At 34.9% G+C, this 17456-nt stretch overlaps 1 protein-coding gene across 6 annotated transcripts in view; it reads right to left on the reverse strand.

The window, feature by feature from the left end:
* The window catches only part of IBTK (inhibitor of Bruton tyrosine kinase), a 208417-nt gene that overhangs the window by 58796 nt on the left and 132165 nt on the right, over positions 1 to 17456 (reverse strand). For 5 of the 6 annotated variants that reach the window (XM_081828589.1, XM_081828586.1, XM_081828587.1 and 2 more), the window contains 9 exons: positions 14673 to 14783; positions 12176 to 12346; positions 9025 to 9142; positions 8759 to 8939; positions 8208 to 8331; positions 6242 to 6419; positions 3371 to 3548; positions 1594 to 2193; positions 362 to 448 (listed from right to left, as the gene is read on the reverse strand). In XM_081828589.1, the coding sequence (XP_081684715.1) occupies positions 362 to 448; positions 1594 to 2193; positions 3371 to 3548; positions 6242 to 6419; positions 8208 to 8331; positions 8759 to 8939; positions 9025 to 9142; positions 12176 to 12346; positions 14673 to 14783 (1748 nt within the window). The remainder of the gene's footprint in view (positions 1 to 361; positions 449 to 1593; positions 2194 to 3370; positions 3549 to 6241; positions 6420 to 8207; positions 8332 to 8758; positions 8940 to 9024; positions 9143 to 12175; positions 12347 to 14672; positions 14784 to 17456) is intronic. The other variant, XM_081828588.1, reaches the window with a different exon arrangement.

A 17456-nucleotide genomic window follows, 5' to 3' on the forward strand; every position in this document is an offset into this window, starting at 1 on the left:
TTGTTGCTATTCTTTTCTTCGATCTCCTGTTGAGTTTGTAGGTGTTCAGAATGGTTTGATCCCTATCCAGCTGAATTCCTGAGAGGAGACGAAATCCAGGTCTCCTACTCCTCTGCCATCTTGCTCCGCCCCCTCATTAGAAAATAATTTTAAAACGAACTGTTTCAATGTCTTATTGAGCAGTTAATATTTCATCCATTTACCTCAACATCTCTCCAACATTTTTAGAAATGAAGACTAGTAAAGATAAAAGGGTATCAATTCATATATTTTGCTTCATATGTCAGTAAGAAGAGCTCTGTTTTCACACTTAGGTGTCAAAATCTAGAGATGAGAAGTTTATCTTCATTTCCTAACTTACCATTTTTTCTGATTTAGCTTTGATTTAGTACCAGATTTCTTCTCAATAACATTAATTTTTCCATTTTCAAATCTGACTCCATCTAACCTATGAAGAATAGATAAAAATTAGCAGTTGATGGACCAAAACAAACAACAGAAATCCAACAAATTACCTTACATCTGAACATAATTATATAATTTATATTGCCTAGAAAAGTATCTCAACAAACTCTACTCTGTGTTAAAGGAGTACCATATATTCTCCTTCAATTTTACTTCAAAGTACAGTTGATCCTTGAACAGTGCAGGAGTTAGAGACACCACTACGCCCTGGCCACCCCCCCAGAGTTGAAATCTGCATATAATTTTGACTCCCCCAAAACTTAACTAACACCCCACTGTTGACTGGAAGCCTTCCCAATAACATAAATAGTAGATCTGTATGCTTACACTTTGTATGTTATATGCATTATATATTGTGTTTTTACAATAAATGCTAAAGAAAATGTTATTAAAATCATAAAGAAGAGAAAATACTTTTACAGTACTGTACTGAATTTATCACAAAACAATCTTAATACAAGTGAATCTGCACAGTTCAAATCCATGTTTTGCAAGGGTCACCTGCACATTAAATATAATTACTGACAAAAAACATATCAAAGCCATAGCACAAAGCCCCTCAGTGTTTTTAATAGGAAACCTGATACATGCTCCTCCTCTGCTCCTACCCCACATATTAGGTTATACCGCCACAAGCAACATACATACCTTAAAAAAAGAGAGAATTCCAAAGATTCTGGTTTATATGACAAATCTCTCTTAGGCACTTTACACATCCTATATGACAGAACTACACCAACAATCTGAGATCACTATTATCCCTCCCTTTTATATACTGAGAAACTGAAGCTCAAAGAAACTTAAGAAATCTGCCCCAGCTAGTCATTGTAGAGCTAAGAGACATATATAGGTCTAAGTTTAAAGACAGTACTCTTTCCAGTATACCACACTGCCTACCACTCCAGATCCCTGTTACACAAACACCATGGAGAGTTCAAACCCACTAACAGCCTCCACAGTTTTAATCCAGGGAGTCCTACAGAGATAGTTTTAGCAGAAATTGGAGAAAAAACATATCCAAAAAGGAAGGAGTTGAGGGAGGGGAGAAGAGGATTAGCAAAGAAAAAGAGAAAAATTTTTAAAAGGACATAATGAGGTTCAAGAATAGATATTAAGGAGGAGCCATACCTACTACTCAAATTACTGAAACCAAATTTCTTTGCAACATTTTGCAACATTCTTACAGGATCATCTTCCCCAGTATTTTTCCCTTTATTGGAAGATTTTGGTTTGCTTTTCTGCTTTTCATTAACTGTTTGAGCTTGATTACTTCTGTAAACTTCAAATGCTGACTTCTGATTATCTTCATGGCAATTCATTTTATTTGAATGAGAATTCATAGTGCCCTGATATTCTTCTGGCTTTTTGTTAAAGTTTATTCTTGGTGTGAAGCCATGAATTAAAAAATCACAAGTATCTGTGTATATAAATTGTAAAAGGTACTCAAACAAGTCAGGATGAACCTTCTCTACCACAAAGAGATGGCATCCTGCAGAATCTTCATCTTTCCGGTAAACATCTGTAAAGTCTAAAGAGGTCCCATCTGAAAGAAACAATTTCTGAAAAAAGTCAGAATGCACTGCCAAAATATATTTATGTGCAGGGAAAATTCTATTGCCAACTTGAAATGTCACATCATGTATATTGTCCGTTTCATCTGTTTCCCTTAAGAGTTTGCCAAACTCTTCAAAAAAGGATGATGACGATACAGCTGGAATTTCATAAAGGCTAGAAATGAAACAAAAATCATTTTTACTTTCATGAAAAAAAAAAGCATCCCTAGTCAATTCTCCTTTTAAAGTACAATTTCTTTTTTAGTTATTAAACTTATTAGATTTTAAACCTGGCGTTTCCTAAAATATAAGAATATTGCAAAGTCTAAGATACGGTATCATACTTCAAAATGTTTTTATTCCTTTTTATATTTTTCTCCTAAACTAAAATGACAAGATTTAAGTTTTCCCTTGAAAGCAGTGTTTTTTATTTCTACAAGGAAACACTAGAATATAAATTCAAATGACCATTTCATAGAAATTTTTTAAATGACTAAACACAAATGACTATAAAACTAAAAACATCCAAAAAAAGAGTACAGTTCTCAACCTTTTTGTATCCTTTTATTTTATCCTTTATCCTTTTACTTTAAGTGAAGAAAACCAAATATACAAAGAACTGAGCAAATACTTCAGGTCAAATACCAGAATAGGTTAGAAACTCAGGAAGTAAAGATAAAGATAAATACAAATACAGACATACAATCAGTCCGTAACACTGGTTCTTTCAGTACTCTTAGATGGTTATCACACCTTCCCAATCCACATTTCACCCTTCCAGGTACCGAAAACAATCCTCCTAGTTTGCCCTGGATTGAGAGCCTTCCCAGGAGATGAGAGTTTAGGTGCTAAATATGGGACAGACCTAGGCAAACCAGTATGGATGGTCAGCCTACTTCTGGGACTTCTTTCTAATAGAACCCTTGATATTTATCTTAACCTGTCATCTCTCTACTAATGTGACTTAGAGAAGATTGGCACTGAGATTCACACTACTACCTCTTCTTTTGTTAATTTCAAGTGTTAGAAGTTTTTGCAAACTATTTAATATTTATATTTCTCAGAATCTGAGAACCTAGAGTACATCATAAAGTACTAAGATATAAATTTTGTGCATATATATCTTCAATGTTTTCAATAAATATCAGTTTACAAACTAAGAGAAACACTTATTATTCCCACTATAACAAATTCCACCTTTGAGTTATCCAGGTAACATTATTTTATGTCTAAAGCCTCTACAAGTCTTGGCAAAAGCATTTCAATTAAATTTGCTCCAGAAGCTACTGAAAACAAAAGAAAGCCCAGTGATTATTCCTTCCAAAAATGAAATTTAATATATACAAGTGTACCTTGTTTTAGGATCTGACTGCAGGATTGCAAAGTTGCATCCACTTGGATCTGTGCTGACACTAACAGCTCTATGGGCAAAAGTAAGTTTCTCAAGTCGAATTCTTTCATATACACTATTTATATCAGAGACACAAGACACATCTGATGAGGAATTATGAAGATTTGATAAAATCTCTGCTAAAAAGAAAAATAAACTTCCATTAATGGAGGCTTTACTGAAACTCTTAAAATGGTTTAGTAGTAAAGAAAATAGAAAAACAATTAAAACACGGAAATATCTTTCATATATAAGTCCTTTTGAAGAACTATATCCTCTCTCTCTTCAACATATTTTGCACCCTATGTACAGGTATTATACAGGAAATTTTGGTTAGTCAATTCTCAATTATCCATGATTTTATCCCTTTCAACAAACCATCTTCCACACTGCAACCAAAGTTCTTTCTAAAAAGCAAATCTAGTGTTATATTGGCTTCTAAAATTCCTCAGCTTGCATTAAAAATATGTAAACTTGGGTATTTTCATAATTTGCATGTTCATTTGTTTCCAAATATCTGAGTGACCACACTGTCCTACTGTGATACAGTGATCATCAGTCTGTCCCTAATGATACAGTAGTGAACAAGACAGGCATGTCCCTACCATCTCGGAGTACACAATCTAGCAGAGAAGACAGACATTTAAACAAATGATTGTATCATTACAAGTTGGATTAAGGCTATGAAACAAAAGTATGAAATTTGCATGCAAAGAAATGATTGTGGCTGCAACAGGAAGAATGTTGAAAGTAATTAAAAATAAAGACAAAGAGATCATTTAGGAAACTTTAATAAGAGTCCAAAAAAAGAATAAATAATATACACTGAAGTTGTAGCAATAAAAGTGGAGAAAAGTGGAAAGATTTCAGAAATATCGGGAGATAGAAGTGACAAAACTTGGTGACTGATCGGCTGTAGGGGTGGGGGGATGTGAGGTGTCAAAGGTAACCATTTACTTAGATAGAAAACATTAAAAAGCAAATGTGGGAGCATGAGATCATGAATTCAGTTTTAGACCACTAAATATGACTAAGATACTATTCCAAGACTTCCAACATTTACAAGTCAAACCTGCATTTTGTTTACTCTCTAAAATTCACTGTATTTCAGTATTATGGGGCTTCACTAATCTTCCCCCAAACATTCAGTTATTGCAATTTCTACACTCTCAAAAAACCTAACATATGCACATTAGTATTTGTAAACTGTAAATAGTTATGTATATGTCTATTGTCCCTACAAACTTCCGAATGTCTGAAAACGGGCCTATCTTACATATATGTTGCTATCAATAAAGCGTAGCCCTATTATCTGACACCTAGTAAATCTACTTTAAATGTTTACACAACTTGCATAATCTAGAAGAAAAAATACAACAAATCATTAATCACTTCACTGTGGCTTTATGATTTTGAAGAATATGTTTATAATTTTCTGAATAATTATAAATGTTCCTTATGTATGTCTTAGCATACAATAACTGATTTATTCATTTAACAGATGACTTAATGAGGGACTACTATGTGTCAGGAAATATACTGAATGCTAAGGATACAGTGAAACAGTCAAGGTCCTTGCCATCTTAGAGTCTGATAGGAGATAAGCATTAGAAAAATTAATCACAAAGATAAATCCATAAAAACAAGCAAAAATGACTTGCATCATGAAAATACAAAGGGAATATGAAAAGTGAAACAGGGTACTTCAATTTAGATTGAGGGATCTGTGAAAATATCTCTGATGAAGTATAAATAAAGCTCAGATGTGAAAAATTAGGAAAAGCCCTGGGACTACTAAACAAATTGAAAACCTGAAGGTCAATGTGACTGGAGAGTGGTAAATGAAAGGGAGTTCAGAGACACAGACAAGGGTCAGAGCAGGAGCTTTCAGGACAATGTTCAGGAAGTGAGGAAACCATTAAAGAGTTTTAAACACAGGAATATTAGAATCTGATCTTAAAAGATCATTCTGATAATCCGTTAAGAACAGATAAGAAGAAGTAAGAGTACAAATAAGGAAAACCTATTTTTTGCGGTAGTCCATGTGAGTAGGGCTAGGGTGGGACCAATGAACTATGAATAGGTAAATGAATTCTAGTTTTTCCAGAAGAAAAATCAACAGATAATAATTATGGATGAAAGAAAAAAGTTGGTAACCTAAGTTAAAAAACAATTCAAGTAATTCAAAAATTTATAAATTTATAATCAGATAAAATTAAGAATGAACTATATAATGAATAACTTCTATTTTCAATGGTGGCACCTTAGTTAAAGCTATCCTTTATATTCATCAAGTAATGAAATAAAACATCTCTATTTAGCAACCGCTTAATTCAACTACTTTTATTTTTTAAAATTCTCATTAATATAAAAACTTCATTCTTCCCGTAATTTCCCTTTAAGCCATGAAATGTACCTTTTAAAACTTTAATTTTAAATATACAAGTGGTGGGAAAAAATATATATAGTATAAGCCACTCAATTCTCAATTTAGGGAAGAAGAGAAAAAATAGAGCTTGGAAGATGGTTTAAAAGCATCTGGGAAGTTTTTCTTTAAACTTTATACTTCCCTGGCCCTAGAGCCAACTAGTCATCTACTATTACTGATAGGAATGCACCATGACCTCAGGATATACTGAGACAGATAAATGTTTGAAAACCAGACTTAAGTGAATTGAAATCACTGTTTACCTGCACACACACAAACCAAAATCAAAATAGGAGACTTAAGGGTAAAAACCTACCAACACTTGTCAAACCTAATGAGAAACACTTGTGAAATTAAAGGTTAACTGAAAAGTACTTTACGCACTATTCACATATATGAACTCACCTTTCTTTTCAGAATTCTTTTTTTTTTCTTCAAACCATTTCCCTCTAAATCCTTCCCCATCTTGTGTGACAAATAAAATGTCTTTTCTATTTAAAGCAATGTCAGAAATAAAGACCTGGCGTGGATAGGCCCATCGACACTGCTTCACAGAACTGCTGACTGATCTCCAACAAAATACCTAAAATAAGCCCAAATTACATTAGAATATATATTCCCATACATCATCTGAACAACCAAAAAGGGAAATTGCAAGATAATATCTCTAAAACAAAAGCTCTGATTAATGTTTCCATGTTCATTCTTTCACAGGAGAAGATACTATAAAAATCAATTTATTTTTAAAGAACTGTATCTTTCATTAAAAGTACATCAAGCAAATATGAAGCATTAAAAATATTTCAAAGACATTCCTCTTAAGAAGTAATATTCAATATTACTTGTTTTTCTCAAATCTATCTGCTACAATGCTAAAGGAAAACAAAAATATGAAAGCTAAAACTTAGATATCAGACTTGTAATACCATCTGTTTGCAAGAAGAATGAAAAATCACCCTATTGAAAATCCAAACTTTAACTCTCAAGAAAAAGAGATGTATGAATAACCCAATTATATAACTAAAACAAAATCTTACAGACAGAAAAATCATAATAGAGTTCAATGGCTTCCAAGTGCTTCTGCAAACCTTAGAATTCCTGAGAAATGACTTAGAACCTGCTGCTCAGGGATGGAGAGAATAATGAGAGGTATGGTGTTGAGTTTCCCAATCCAGTTTTATCCAGAACAGTAACTCTTATCTGCTTCATCTATTTGCATTCCAAGAAAGATTTCATTTGAAAAATTAACACTGATGATTTTTAAAAGTTCAATTCCCCTCATATTTAAGAAAACTAAAACACAAAATGGTATCTGCCAAGATCACTCAAAAGTTATATAAAAAAAAAAAAAAAAGACTATACTGATTGATTCCTTCAGAGACTGGTTTTCATAGTGAGATTCTAATTTTCCAGAAAGTAATGATCCAGAGGTATACACTAGATCCATATTAATATAAATGAAACACATCCTAGAGTCAAATGTTTTTTATACTATTTTATGTAATCCCATGCCACTGCTCCCTTCCATTAGTACAAAATTAGAGTTCTAATTCTAATATAGTTCCCCATATTAAAATGATTGACTACAGATTTATACCTGTTAAGTACCAGTAGGTGGAGCTTTATGATTAATTCTTCAATTTCCAAAATGTCAAATTTTATAGTACTTTATAAACCTCAGAAAACAATCTCGTTGTATGTTTCTATTTGACAAGCAAAAAGCAGAAGGCAATCTGTGTTTTTCTAGCTACAGTGTAAAACTCTTTGTGTTACTAAGGTATATTTTTAATTTAACAATTTCATTAGAGAAATGTACTGATATATTTGCATAGGGAACAAAATTGAACTCTACTTAAATGGAAAGAGATTAGAGATTCTTCCTACAGTGATCTAGGAATGCAGCTATAGTCTCTAAAAATACACATTATGTCTACATTTGTTTAAAACTAAATCTGGGAAAAATTTTCTAATTACGCAACAAATTTTTAATATCGCCTGTTTAGCTTTTAATTTTTTTAAGAAGCAGTTATATAAAATATCTCCTATCTATGCAATTCGATATCTTCATCAGTACTCAGTATACATATCAAATAATATATCAAAATCCCTTATTTCCATTTTAAGCACAGTAAATGAAATTTTAAGCTACAGTTTAACAAAGCTGTACTGTGCAACATTAGTTAAATGTCATCAAACTTTCTTTGAAATACCAGCTCCATACTAATTAGAACTGGATGTCAAAAATAAGTAGAGAAACAAAGTCAATAGGAATCATTATCATAGTAATACATGTTCACATTATCAGGTCCCTTATAGCTATCAACTCACAACAAAATTACTTTAATATACTTCTGCATAAATATACACTCACCCTTCCAGCTCCATCCATTGCAAGAATGCAAATTTTCTGACCTCCATTTTCTTTCAAATTTTCAGGATCAACCTTGTATTCCATACGCCCCCCAGAAACAAGAACTTTTTTCAAGTTTAGTTGTCTAGGTCAAAAAGAAAATTCTTCATTAATATGTTTTCTAAAATACACATGCTCAATTTTAAAGAAATTACTAATCAAACAATAATCTAGGGTGATATATGTGAAAGGTGAAGTAAGATGATTTGGCCTTTGATAACCTTAGTCCCTCCTTTCTGTAAGTTTTCTTTATATAATGGCTGTTTCTTTTTATAGCAAGTCCTTCCCTCCCAAATGCCACTACCCATACATATACACACTTGCGACACCTAAAGCCCCACTTGAGAATGCACACGTTTACTCTACTTTTGACTTTCCCTTTCAGTTTTAAATTTTCTCTGTCCAGTTTTCTCCATCTGACACTCCAGAGCATAGCATAAAGCTGATACTCAGTTTTGCTGGAAGAATTGAATTATTATTAAGGTTGTATTTCTTTACAAAAATACACATACTTAGAAGCCATCTTCTTGCACTGATAGTCTGCAAGTAAGTAAATATCTCCCCTTGTGGTAACACAGACTGTGGCCCCATCACTTGCAGCAACCAAAGACAAAGTGATATCCTTATGATGAAGGGCAGAGACTTGACGAGGAGCAGTTACATACTTTTCTCCATTGGGATCTGGCAAATAACCTAAAAAAATTACACAAATAAATCACAAAATACCCATCTTAAAAATTTAATTTATTTTTCAGATATTGTCATCAAGATTTCTTACCCAGTTGTCCACCATTTAGCCCCATAGTGTAAACAGCTTCTCTAGTCCACAGCACCGTATGAAACCTGCCTGCTGCTACTCCAATGATTGTCCTTCCTTTCAGATATTTTGCCTGCATCTATTCAAAAAGACAAGCAAGACAGCAGTTTATTATATTATTAAGAACTTGTACAATTTTTAAAAGATCCAGTAGACCAGAGTAGCAAATATATCACATACTAACTACCAGTAAGGGCAGAATTCACTAATAGATCTTAGCACTAACACTGAGAATCCAACTCTTCTCAGAACACAAGATACTTTGATGTAGCCACTTTAAATCAGCAGATTTAACATATAAAAAATTGACCTGATAGAAAAACCAAATCATCCAACCTGTCAACAAGCAATATGTAAAACCCGGCATTCTCATTCTATCAGAAAATACAGTACTTTTAAATTTGACATATTCAGGGTCTCTCAACAGTGGCACTATTGACATTTTCAGCCAGATGACTCCTATTGATTTAACATATCACACTGATTCTTGTAGTAATATTGAACCACCCTTGCACCCCAGGAATAGCCAAAGCAATCTCAAAAAAGAAAACCAAAACTGGAGTTATCATAATTCCAGATATCATTATATTATAAAACAGTAATAATGAGAACAGTATGATATTAGCACAAAAAGAGATACATAGATCAATGGAACAGAACAGAAAATCCAGAAATAAACCCACAATTACATGGTTAATTAATCTTCAACAAAGGAGGAATGAATGTTTACAATGGGAAAAAGACAGTCTCTTCAATGAATGGTACTGGGAAAACTGGACAGCAACATACAAAAGAAAGAAACTGGACCACTTTCTCTCACCATACACAAAATAAATTCAAAATGGATTAAAGACCTAAATGTGAGACCTGAAACCACAAAGATCCTTGAAGAGAACACAGGCAGTAAAGTATCTGACACTGGCTGTAGCAACTTTTTTCTAGATATGTTTCCTGAGGCAAGGGAAACAAAAGCAGAAATAAACCACATCAAAATAAAAAGTTTCTACACAGCGAAGGAAACAATTAACAAAACTAAAGGGCAACCTATGGAATGGGAGAAGATATATGCAAATGACATATCCAATAAAGGTGTAGTATCCAAAATATATAAAGACCTCATACAACTTAATACCCAAAAAACAAATAATCCAATTAAAAAATGGGCAGAAGACATGAACAGACATATCTCCAAAGAAGACATACAGATGGCCAAGAGACACATAAAAAGATGCTCATCATCAGGGAAATACAAATCAAAACTACAATAAGATACCACCTCACACCTGACAGAATGGCTAAAATAAAAAACACAGCAAGTGCGGGCAAAGATGTGGAGAAAGGGGAACCCTCCTGCACTGTTAGCAGGAATGCAAACTATTGCAGCTACTGTGGAAAACAGTGTTGAGGTTCCTCAAAAAATTAAAAATAGAACTAGCCTAGGAGCTAGGAATTATACTACTGGGTATTTACCCAGAAAACACAAAAACACTAATTTAAAGGTATACATGCACCCCTATGTTTATTGTAGCATTATTTACCATAACCAAACTATGGAAACAGCCAAGTGCCAATCAATAAATGAATGGATAAAGATGTATGTGTGTACACACAAACACACACACACACACACACACACACCAATGGAATATTATTCAGCCATAAAAAAGAATGAAATCTTGTCATTTGCAACAACATGGATGGAGCTACAGAGTACAATGCTGGGGAAAAAAAAAAAAAGTCAGAGAAAGACAAATACCATATGATCTCACTCATATGTGGAATTTAAGAAAAAAAAAAAGAGCAAAGGAAAAAAAGAGAGCGACAAAAACAAATCAAGAAAGAGACCCTTAACTGTAGAGAACAAACTAATGGTCACCACAGGGGAGGTAGGTTGGGGAATGAATGAAACAAGTGATGGGGATTAAAAAAATAAAAGAAAATGAAAAAAAAGAAAGAAAAGAAAAAATACTGGACATATTCAGGGTCTCCCAACAGTGGCACTACTGACATTTTCAGCCAGATGAATCCTCGTTGTAGGGGACTACCCTATAAACTGTAGTTTTAGCAGCATCCCTGGACTCTACCTACTAGATGTCAGTAGCACGATTTCCATTCCCACCCCCAGTTGTGACAACTAAAAATGTCTCTGCACATTGCCAAATGGCTCCTGGGGATGCAAAAGTAACTGAGAATACTGAATATGTCCATATCAACCTAAAGCTCCAAGATAGCCACACAATAAGAATAAATACAGGAATAAAATCTATCATTTGTAAAGAAATCTATGATTAAATATCCACGAAGTCCACGTCTGTAGAAAATGGATCTTCCAACCAAAAAGTACCACAGATTGGAGATTACCTCTAACAACTTCTCAGTAATTCCTATTGATTCATTAGTCATCCAGAATGGAAAAGCATTAGATTTAAAAGTTTATTAATAAAAAATGTATATCTAATAATAATCTTAAATCCAGAAGATTAAACCAGTAAAGAAACTTCACCTCTGAAATACAAAATTTTATGAGCTGAAAACTCATTTGTTATTGAGTGATGATTCTAGCAACATATTAATTTAGAGCACCAGTCCTAGTTCTTTGAACTAGGTCTATGAAGTACTCTTGAGTAAAGAGTACCTTCTGGTAGTGGCTGTGCAAATGGGAGGGGGAAATTAGAACAAACAGTGGCTTTTGGGCCCATGTCCCCTGACATAAACTTGCCATGTATATTTTCGGTGCAGAGGAAGATTTTCCATGAGGCCAGTAAGCTTAGTGTTCTGGGTAACTCACTTCCATGGCCATTTTGCATTTATAACTTCATATTTTTTCTTAAGGAGGGATTCAAAATTATTTGTTTCAAACCGCAAAAAAGTGGATCCCCCTCTGCTTATAAATACTTAAAAAGCTGAAACTAAAGCACTTTGGGGCCTAATTTCCTAAGTGCCTTCTTACTCCAAACAAATGCTAATTTGTACAATGCTTAATGTCTCCTGTGAAAAATAAAGTATATACCATCAAATATAAGTAAAATAAATTGCATATCAATACCTTCCATCTTTTTGTCCATACAGGTTTTATAGCAAATAGTCACCTTGTTTTAAAAAGGAAGCTTACCTGTCTGGGTACATTACAACTGGAAGGTGGAGGAATAATTCCTAATTGATGAAAAATATTCAGACCAAAAGTATAAACACATCCATCTTCAGTCAGTACAACAGTATGATCCTTAGCAGCTGCCACTTGGGAACAATTATGACCACTCAGTCCTTCCACAAGCCTAGGGATCTACAAAATAAAATTAACTTTAATATATTTTTTTTTTTTTTTTCTTCTTAAAGAAAGGCAGACTACCACGTGCAGTGCCTCATTTGGATGTGTCTGGAGTCTTGGAAACTTGACTACCCTACGTTCTCCTACAAATGGACTTGAGAGCTTGTTTGGACGTTCTCGCAGGGGAGCGCAGCTATTCGTATACCCCTGACCCAAGAATGGTCCTCCTCTATCAGGGAAGGTCGTCCTCTTCAACGGAGCGCGCAGCTTCGGGAGGGATGCACATGGAGAGGTGAGGGAGGAAGGGGACACCTGCCTAGCCAGCCAGATCAGCTGAATCAACCCTGGCGATCAATGGAGTGACAGATGTCGCAGCCAGATCACCCTCACATCCTATAATATATTAACCATTTATATAAAAATACAAATAGAGTCTGGTGATACTATATCCAAATGACATGACTAATAAATGGCTGATCTATCATGGGTAAACTCTACAATTTAGCAAGGGATAGGTGAGTTTAACAGGATATGGACATCGGTTTATGAGTAAAATACAAAACCCCAGTATGACATTTCAGTAAAATAATTCAATCCAACAAGTGATTTTTGAGCCCTTATCATACACCAAGTGCAAATTTGGTTGGTATAAATAAAGGGAGCTCTTCAGCCAAAGTATTCACTGATGTATTGAAAAAAATAAATAAAAATACAGGAAAATACAGGTGTGAGGAGTAAATGAGTTGGTAAGTATAAAAAACAACAGTCTGACACTGCATAAAATGAAAATAATGTCTATAATCTCAAAGGGTTGCTGTGAGGCTTAAGTCAAGGTAATGATACTGCTTGAAAAGCATCACTGATGCCTAGAACATAATAAACCCATGAGAAATGGGTGTTGTCATAGCTGTCCCTACTTTTTTTTTTTTTTTATAAGTAGATTTTTTTTTTAAAGATTTTATTTATTTTTTTGACAGAGAGAGACACAGCGAGAGCAGGAACACAAGCAGGGGGAGTGGGAGAGGGAGAAGCAGGCTTCCTGCCGAGCAGGGAGCCCGATGTGGGACTCGATCCCAGGACCCTGGGATCATGACCTGAGCCGAAGGCAGACGCTTAACGAATGAGCCACCCAGGCGCCCTAGCTGTCCCTACTTTTTAAAGCACCCTTTAATAGATAAATATACCAGTAATCCTGTCAAAAAAAATTTACCTTAAAAAAAACCTACTGAGGCAACTTTACTGAATGCAATAATTAATAGGCTTCTTCCAATTAGCACTAAGTTTCAGTACTGTAAGACTCAATTTTGTGATTATACAATGAAAATACGGGCTCAACTTTTTAATTTTTTTTTTTAAGATTTATTTATTTAGAGAGAGCACACACACGCAAGAAGGGGGAGGGGCAGAGGGAAAGAATCTTCAAGCAGACTCCCCACTGAGTGCAGAGCCCTACACAGGGCTAAATCTCACAACCCGTGAGATCATGACCTGAGCTGAAACCAAGATTCAGAGGCTTAACTGACTGAGTCACTCAGGCGTCCCCTGGCTCAACTTTTAGACCACAAATACTCTGATGAGAAGTTAAAAAAAAAAAAAAAAAAAAAAAAACAAACACCAGGGTTTTGCAATTAGTCTGACTTATGGGGCACCTGGGTGACTCAGTCAGTTAAGTGGCTGCCTTCAGCTCAGGTCATAATCTTGGGATCCTGGGATCAAGCCATGTTGAGCTCCCTGCATGGGGAGTCTGCTTCTCCCTCTCCCTCTGCCACTCCCCTTGCTTGTGCTCACATGCGTTCTCTCTCTCCATCAAATAAATAAATCTTAAAAAAAAAAAACAATAGTCTGACTTTTAAAATTTCAACTATGGAAATATTTTAAGGCTTATTTATATGCTCTCCTGTCCCAGTATTTGCCAAATACAAAATATAATTTTCCTTTGATGCTTTAGAATTTGGCATATCTAAATCCTTTAATTTGAACATGATATACCAAGAAACTGATTTATTTTAAAAGATTTATTTATTTATTTCAGAGAGAGAGAAAAAGAGAGTGTACAGGGAGTCTGCTTCCCCTCACCTACTGCCCCTGTTGAGCAGTGAGCCCATAACATGGCTCTATTCCCTGACCTGGAGAGCAGGACCTGAGCTGAAACCAAGAGTCAGAGGCTTAACTGACTAAGCCACCCAAGTGACCCAACTAATTGATTTAACTCTACTATCAATTGTTATATTACTCTCTGCTTACAGTAGATTAAAAATAATACTTTTTTAATTAACTGAAGTTTCCGTGTTATGGAAATTTTACTGAAGTTACCTAAAATGTGTAATGACATTTCAATTACCAAGCATGTCTGTTCATCTCCATGGCCTAAACGTCCTCCGGGACCATGACCACAGGTATAAACCTGCCCTTTCTGAGACAGAAACACTGAATGAAATTTACAAAGCACCACCTAAGAGAAAACAAAAGAGTATTATTAAATTTCTCTGAATAAAATATCCTTTATTTTATAAAAAAAATAAGTTACTGCTAACTATTTAAGCTGGATGATGGGTAAGTGGGGATTTATTATATGTTCTAATTTGAACATGTTCTATAATAAAAATTAAAAATATATATGCTTTATTTTAAAACCATGTCTACAAACATTGACAAATGGGAATAAGAACAAAAAAGAAATTAGGAATATGTTACCCACAAAAGAGACTAAACAAAGGAAATGAAAATCTCAAATGTTCAACTACAAAAAGCAGTAGCCAGCTGTTTTCCAACTTTATAGAATCCCAAACAACAAGAACTGGGCAGTGCAATATGAAGCACAAATATTAACAAATACTGATATATGTTATTTAAAATAATGGAAATGGCTTAAGTGTATTTTAAAAAAACAACATCCCCTATACAGGGATTGATGGCTAGATAATATGTCCTTTTAATATCTCTGATTTTGTCGAATATATCTCTAATATCATTACATGACTTTAAATAATTCTCTATTTTCAAGTTTTACTCTCCTCCCATTTCCTTTTCTACCTGCCATCTTTCCAACACCCTCCATGCCCTCTTGACACAGAATTACATGTTCACAGACTCTTACCAAAAGATAAGGGTACTTAAATGACTGAACTTCATCAAAAAGAAGTAACAGAAAATCAACAGCAGTTTTAAATACAGGCATAGCTCAGAGATAATGTGGGTTTGGTTCTAGATCACTAAAATAGGGGGAATTTCCCAGTAAAGTGAGTCAAATAAATTTTTGGTTTCCAAGAGCATATAAAAGTTATGTTTAAATTATACTGTAGTCTGTTAAGTATGCAATAGCACTGTGTCTTTTAAAAAAAAATGATGTACATATCTTAATTTTTAAAATATTTTATTGCTAGGAAGTACCAACCATCATCTGATCTTTCAGCAAGTCACAATCTTTTTGCTGGTTAATGGTCTTGCTTCAGTGTTGATGGCTGCTGACTGATCAGGGTGATGCTTGCTGAAAGTGAGGATGGCTGTGGCAATTTGTTAAAACAAGTCAACAGTGAAGTTTGCCAAATCAACTGACTCGTCCTTTCATGAATGATTTCTCTGTAGCATGCAATGCTATTTGATAGCATTTTACCCACAGCAGAACCTCTTCAAAAACTGAAATCAATCCTCTCAAACCCTGCCACTGCTTTATCAACTAAGTTTATAAACTATTCTAAATCCTCTGTTGTCATTTGAACAGACTTCACAGCATCTTCACCAGGAGTAGATTCCATCTCAAGACACCACTCTCTTTGCTCATCCATGAAAAGCAACTCCTCAGCCCATCAAGTTTGATCATGAGATGGTAGCAATTCAGGCCCGTCTTCAGGCTCCACTTCTAATTCTAGTTGCCCTGCTATTTCCACCACATCTGCACTCACTTTCCCCAATGAAGTCTTGAACCCCTCAAAATCATCCATGAAGGTTGGAATCCACTTTTTTAATTGTTTAAATTTTATTATGTTATGTTAATCACCATACATTGCATCATTAGTTTTTGATGTAGAGTTCCATGATTCATTGTTTGCATATAAAACCCAGTGCTCCATTCAGTACGTGCCTTCCTTAATACCCATCACTAGGCTAACCCATCCCCCCACGCCCCTCCCCTCTACAACCCTAAGTTTGTTTCTCAGAGTCCATAGTCTCTCATGGTTCATCTCCCCCTCCAATTTCCCCCCCTTCATTTTTCCCTTCCTGCTATATATATATATTTTTTAACATATAATGTATTACTTGTTTCAGAGCTACAGGTCTGTGATTCAACAGTCTTACACAATTCACAGTACTCACCATAGCACATAACATCCCCAATGTCTATCACCCAGCCACCCCATCCCTACCACCCCCACCACTCCAGCAACCCTCAGTTTGTTTCCTGAGATTAAGAATTCCTCATATCAGTGAAGTCATATGATACATATCTTTTTCTCATTGACCTATTTTGCTCAGCATAATACCCTTCAGTTCCACCCAGACTGTTGCAAATGGCAAGATTTCATTCCTTTTGATGGCTGTATAATATTCCATTGTATATATACACCACATCTTCTTTCTCCATTCATCTGTTGATGGACATCTTGGCTCTTTCCATAGTTTGGCTATTGTGGACACTGCTGCTATAAACATCGGGGTGCACGTACCCTTTCGGATCCCTACTTTTGTATCTTTGGGGTAAATACCCAGTAGTGCAATTGCTGGATCCTATGGTAGCTCTATTTTCAACTTTTTGAGGAACCTCCATACTGTTTTCCAGAGTGGCTGCACCAGCTTGCAATCCCACCAACAGTGTAGGAGGGTTCCCCTTTCTCCGCATCCCTGCCAACACCTGTGGTTTCCTGACTTGTTAATTTTAGCCATTCTGACTGGTGTGAGGTGGTATCTCATTGAGGTTTTGATTTCGATTTCCCTGATGCCGAGCAATGTTGAGCACTTTTTCATGTGTCTGTTGGCCATTTGGATGTCTTCTTTGCAGAAATGTCTGTTCATGTCTTCTGCCCATTTCTTCATAGGATTCTTTGTTCTCTGGGTGTTGAGTTTGATGAGTTCTTTATAGATTTTGGATACTAGCCCTTTATCTGATATGTCATTTGCAAATATCTTC

Source organism: Leptonychotes weddellii, chromosome 8, assembly GCF_054177405.1.
Source record: "Leptonychotes weddellii isolate Sample4059 chromosome 8, ASM5417740v2, whole genome shotgun sequence".
Lineage (NCBI taxonomy): Eukaryota > Metazoa > Chordata > Mammalia > Carnivora > Phocidae > Leptonychotes > Leptonychotes weddellii.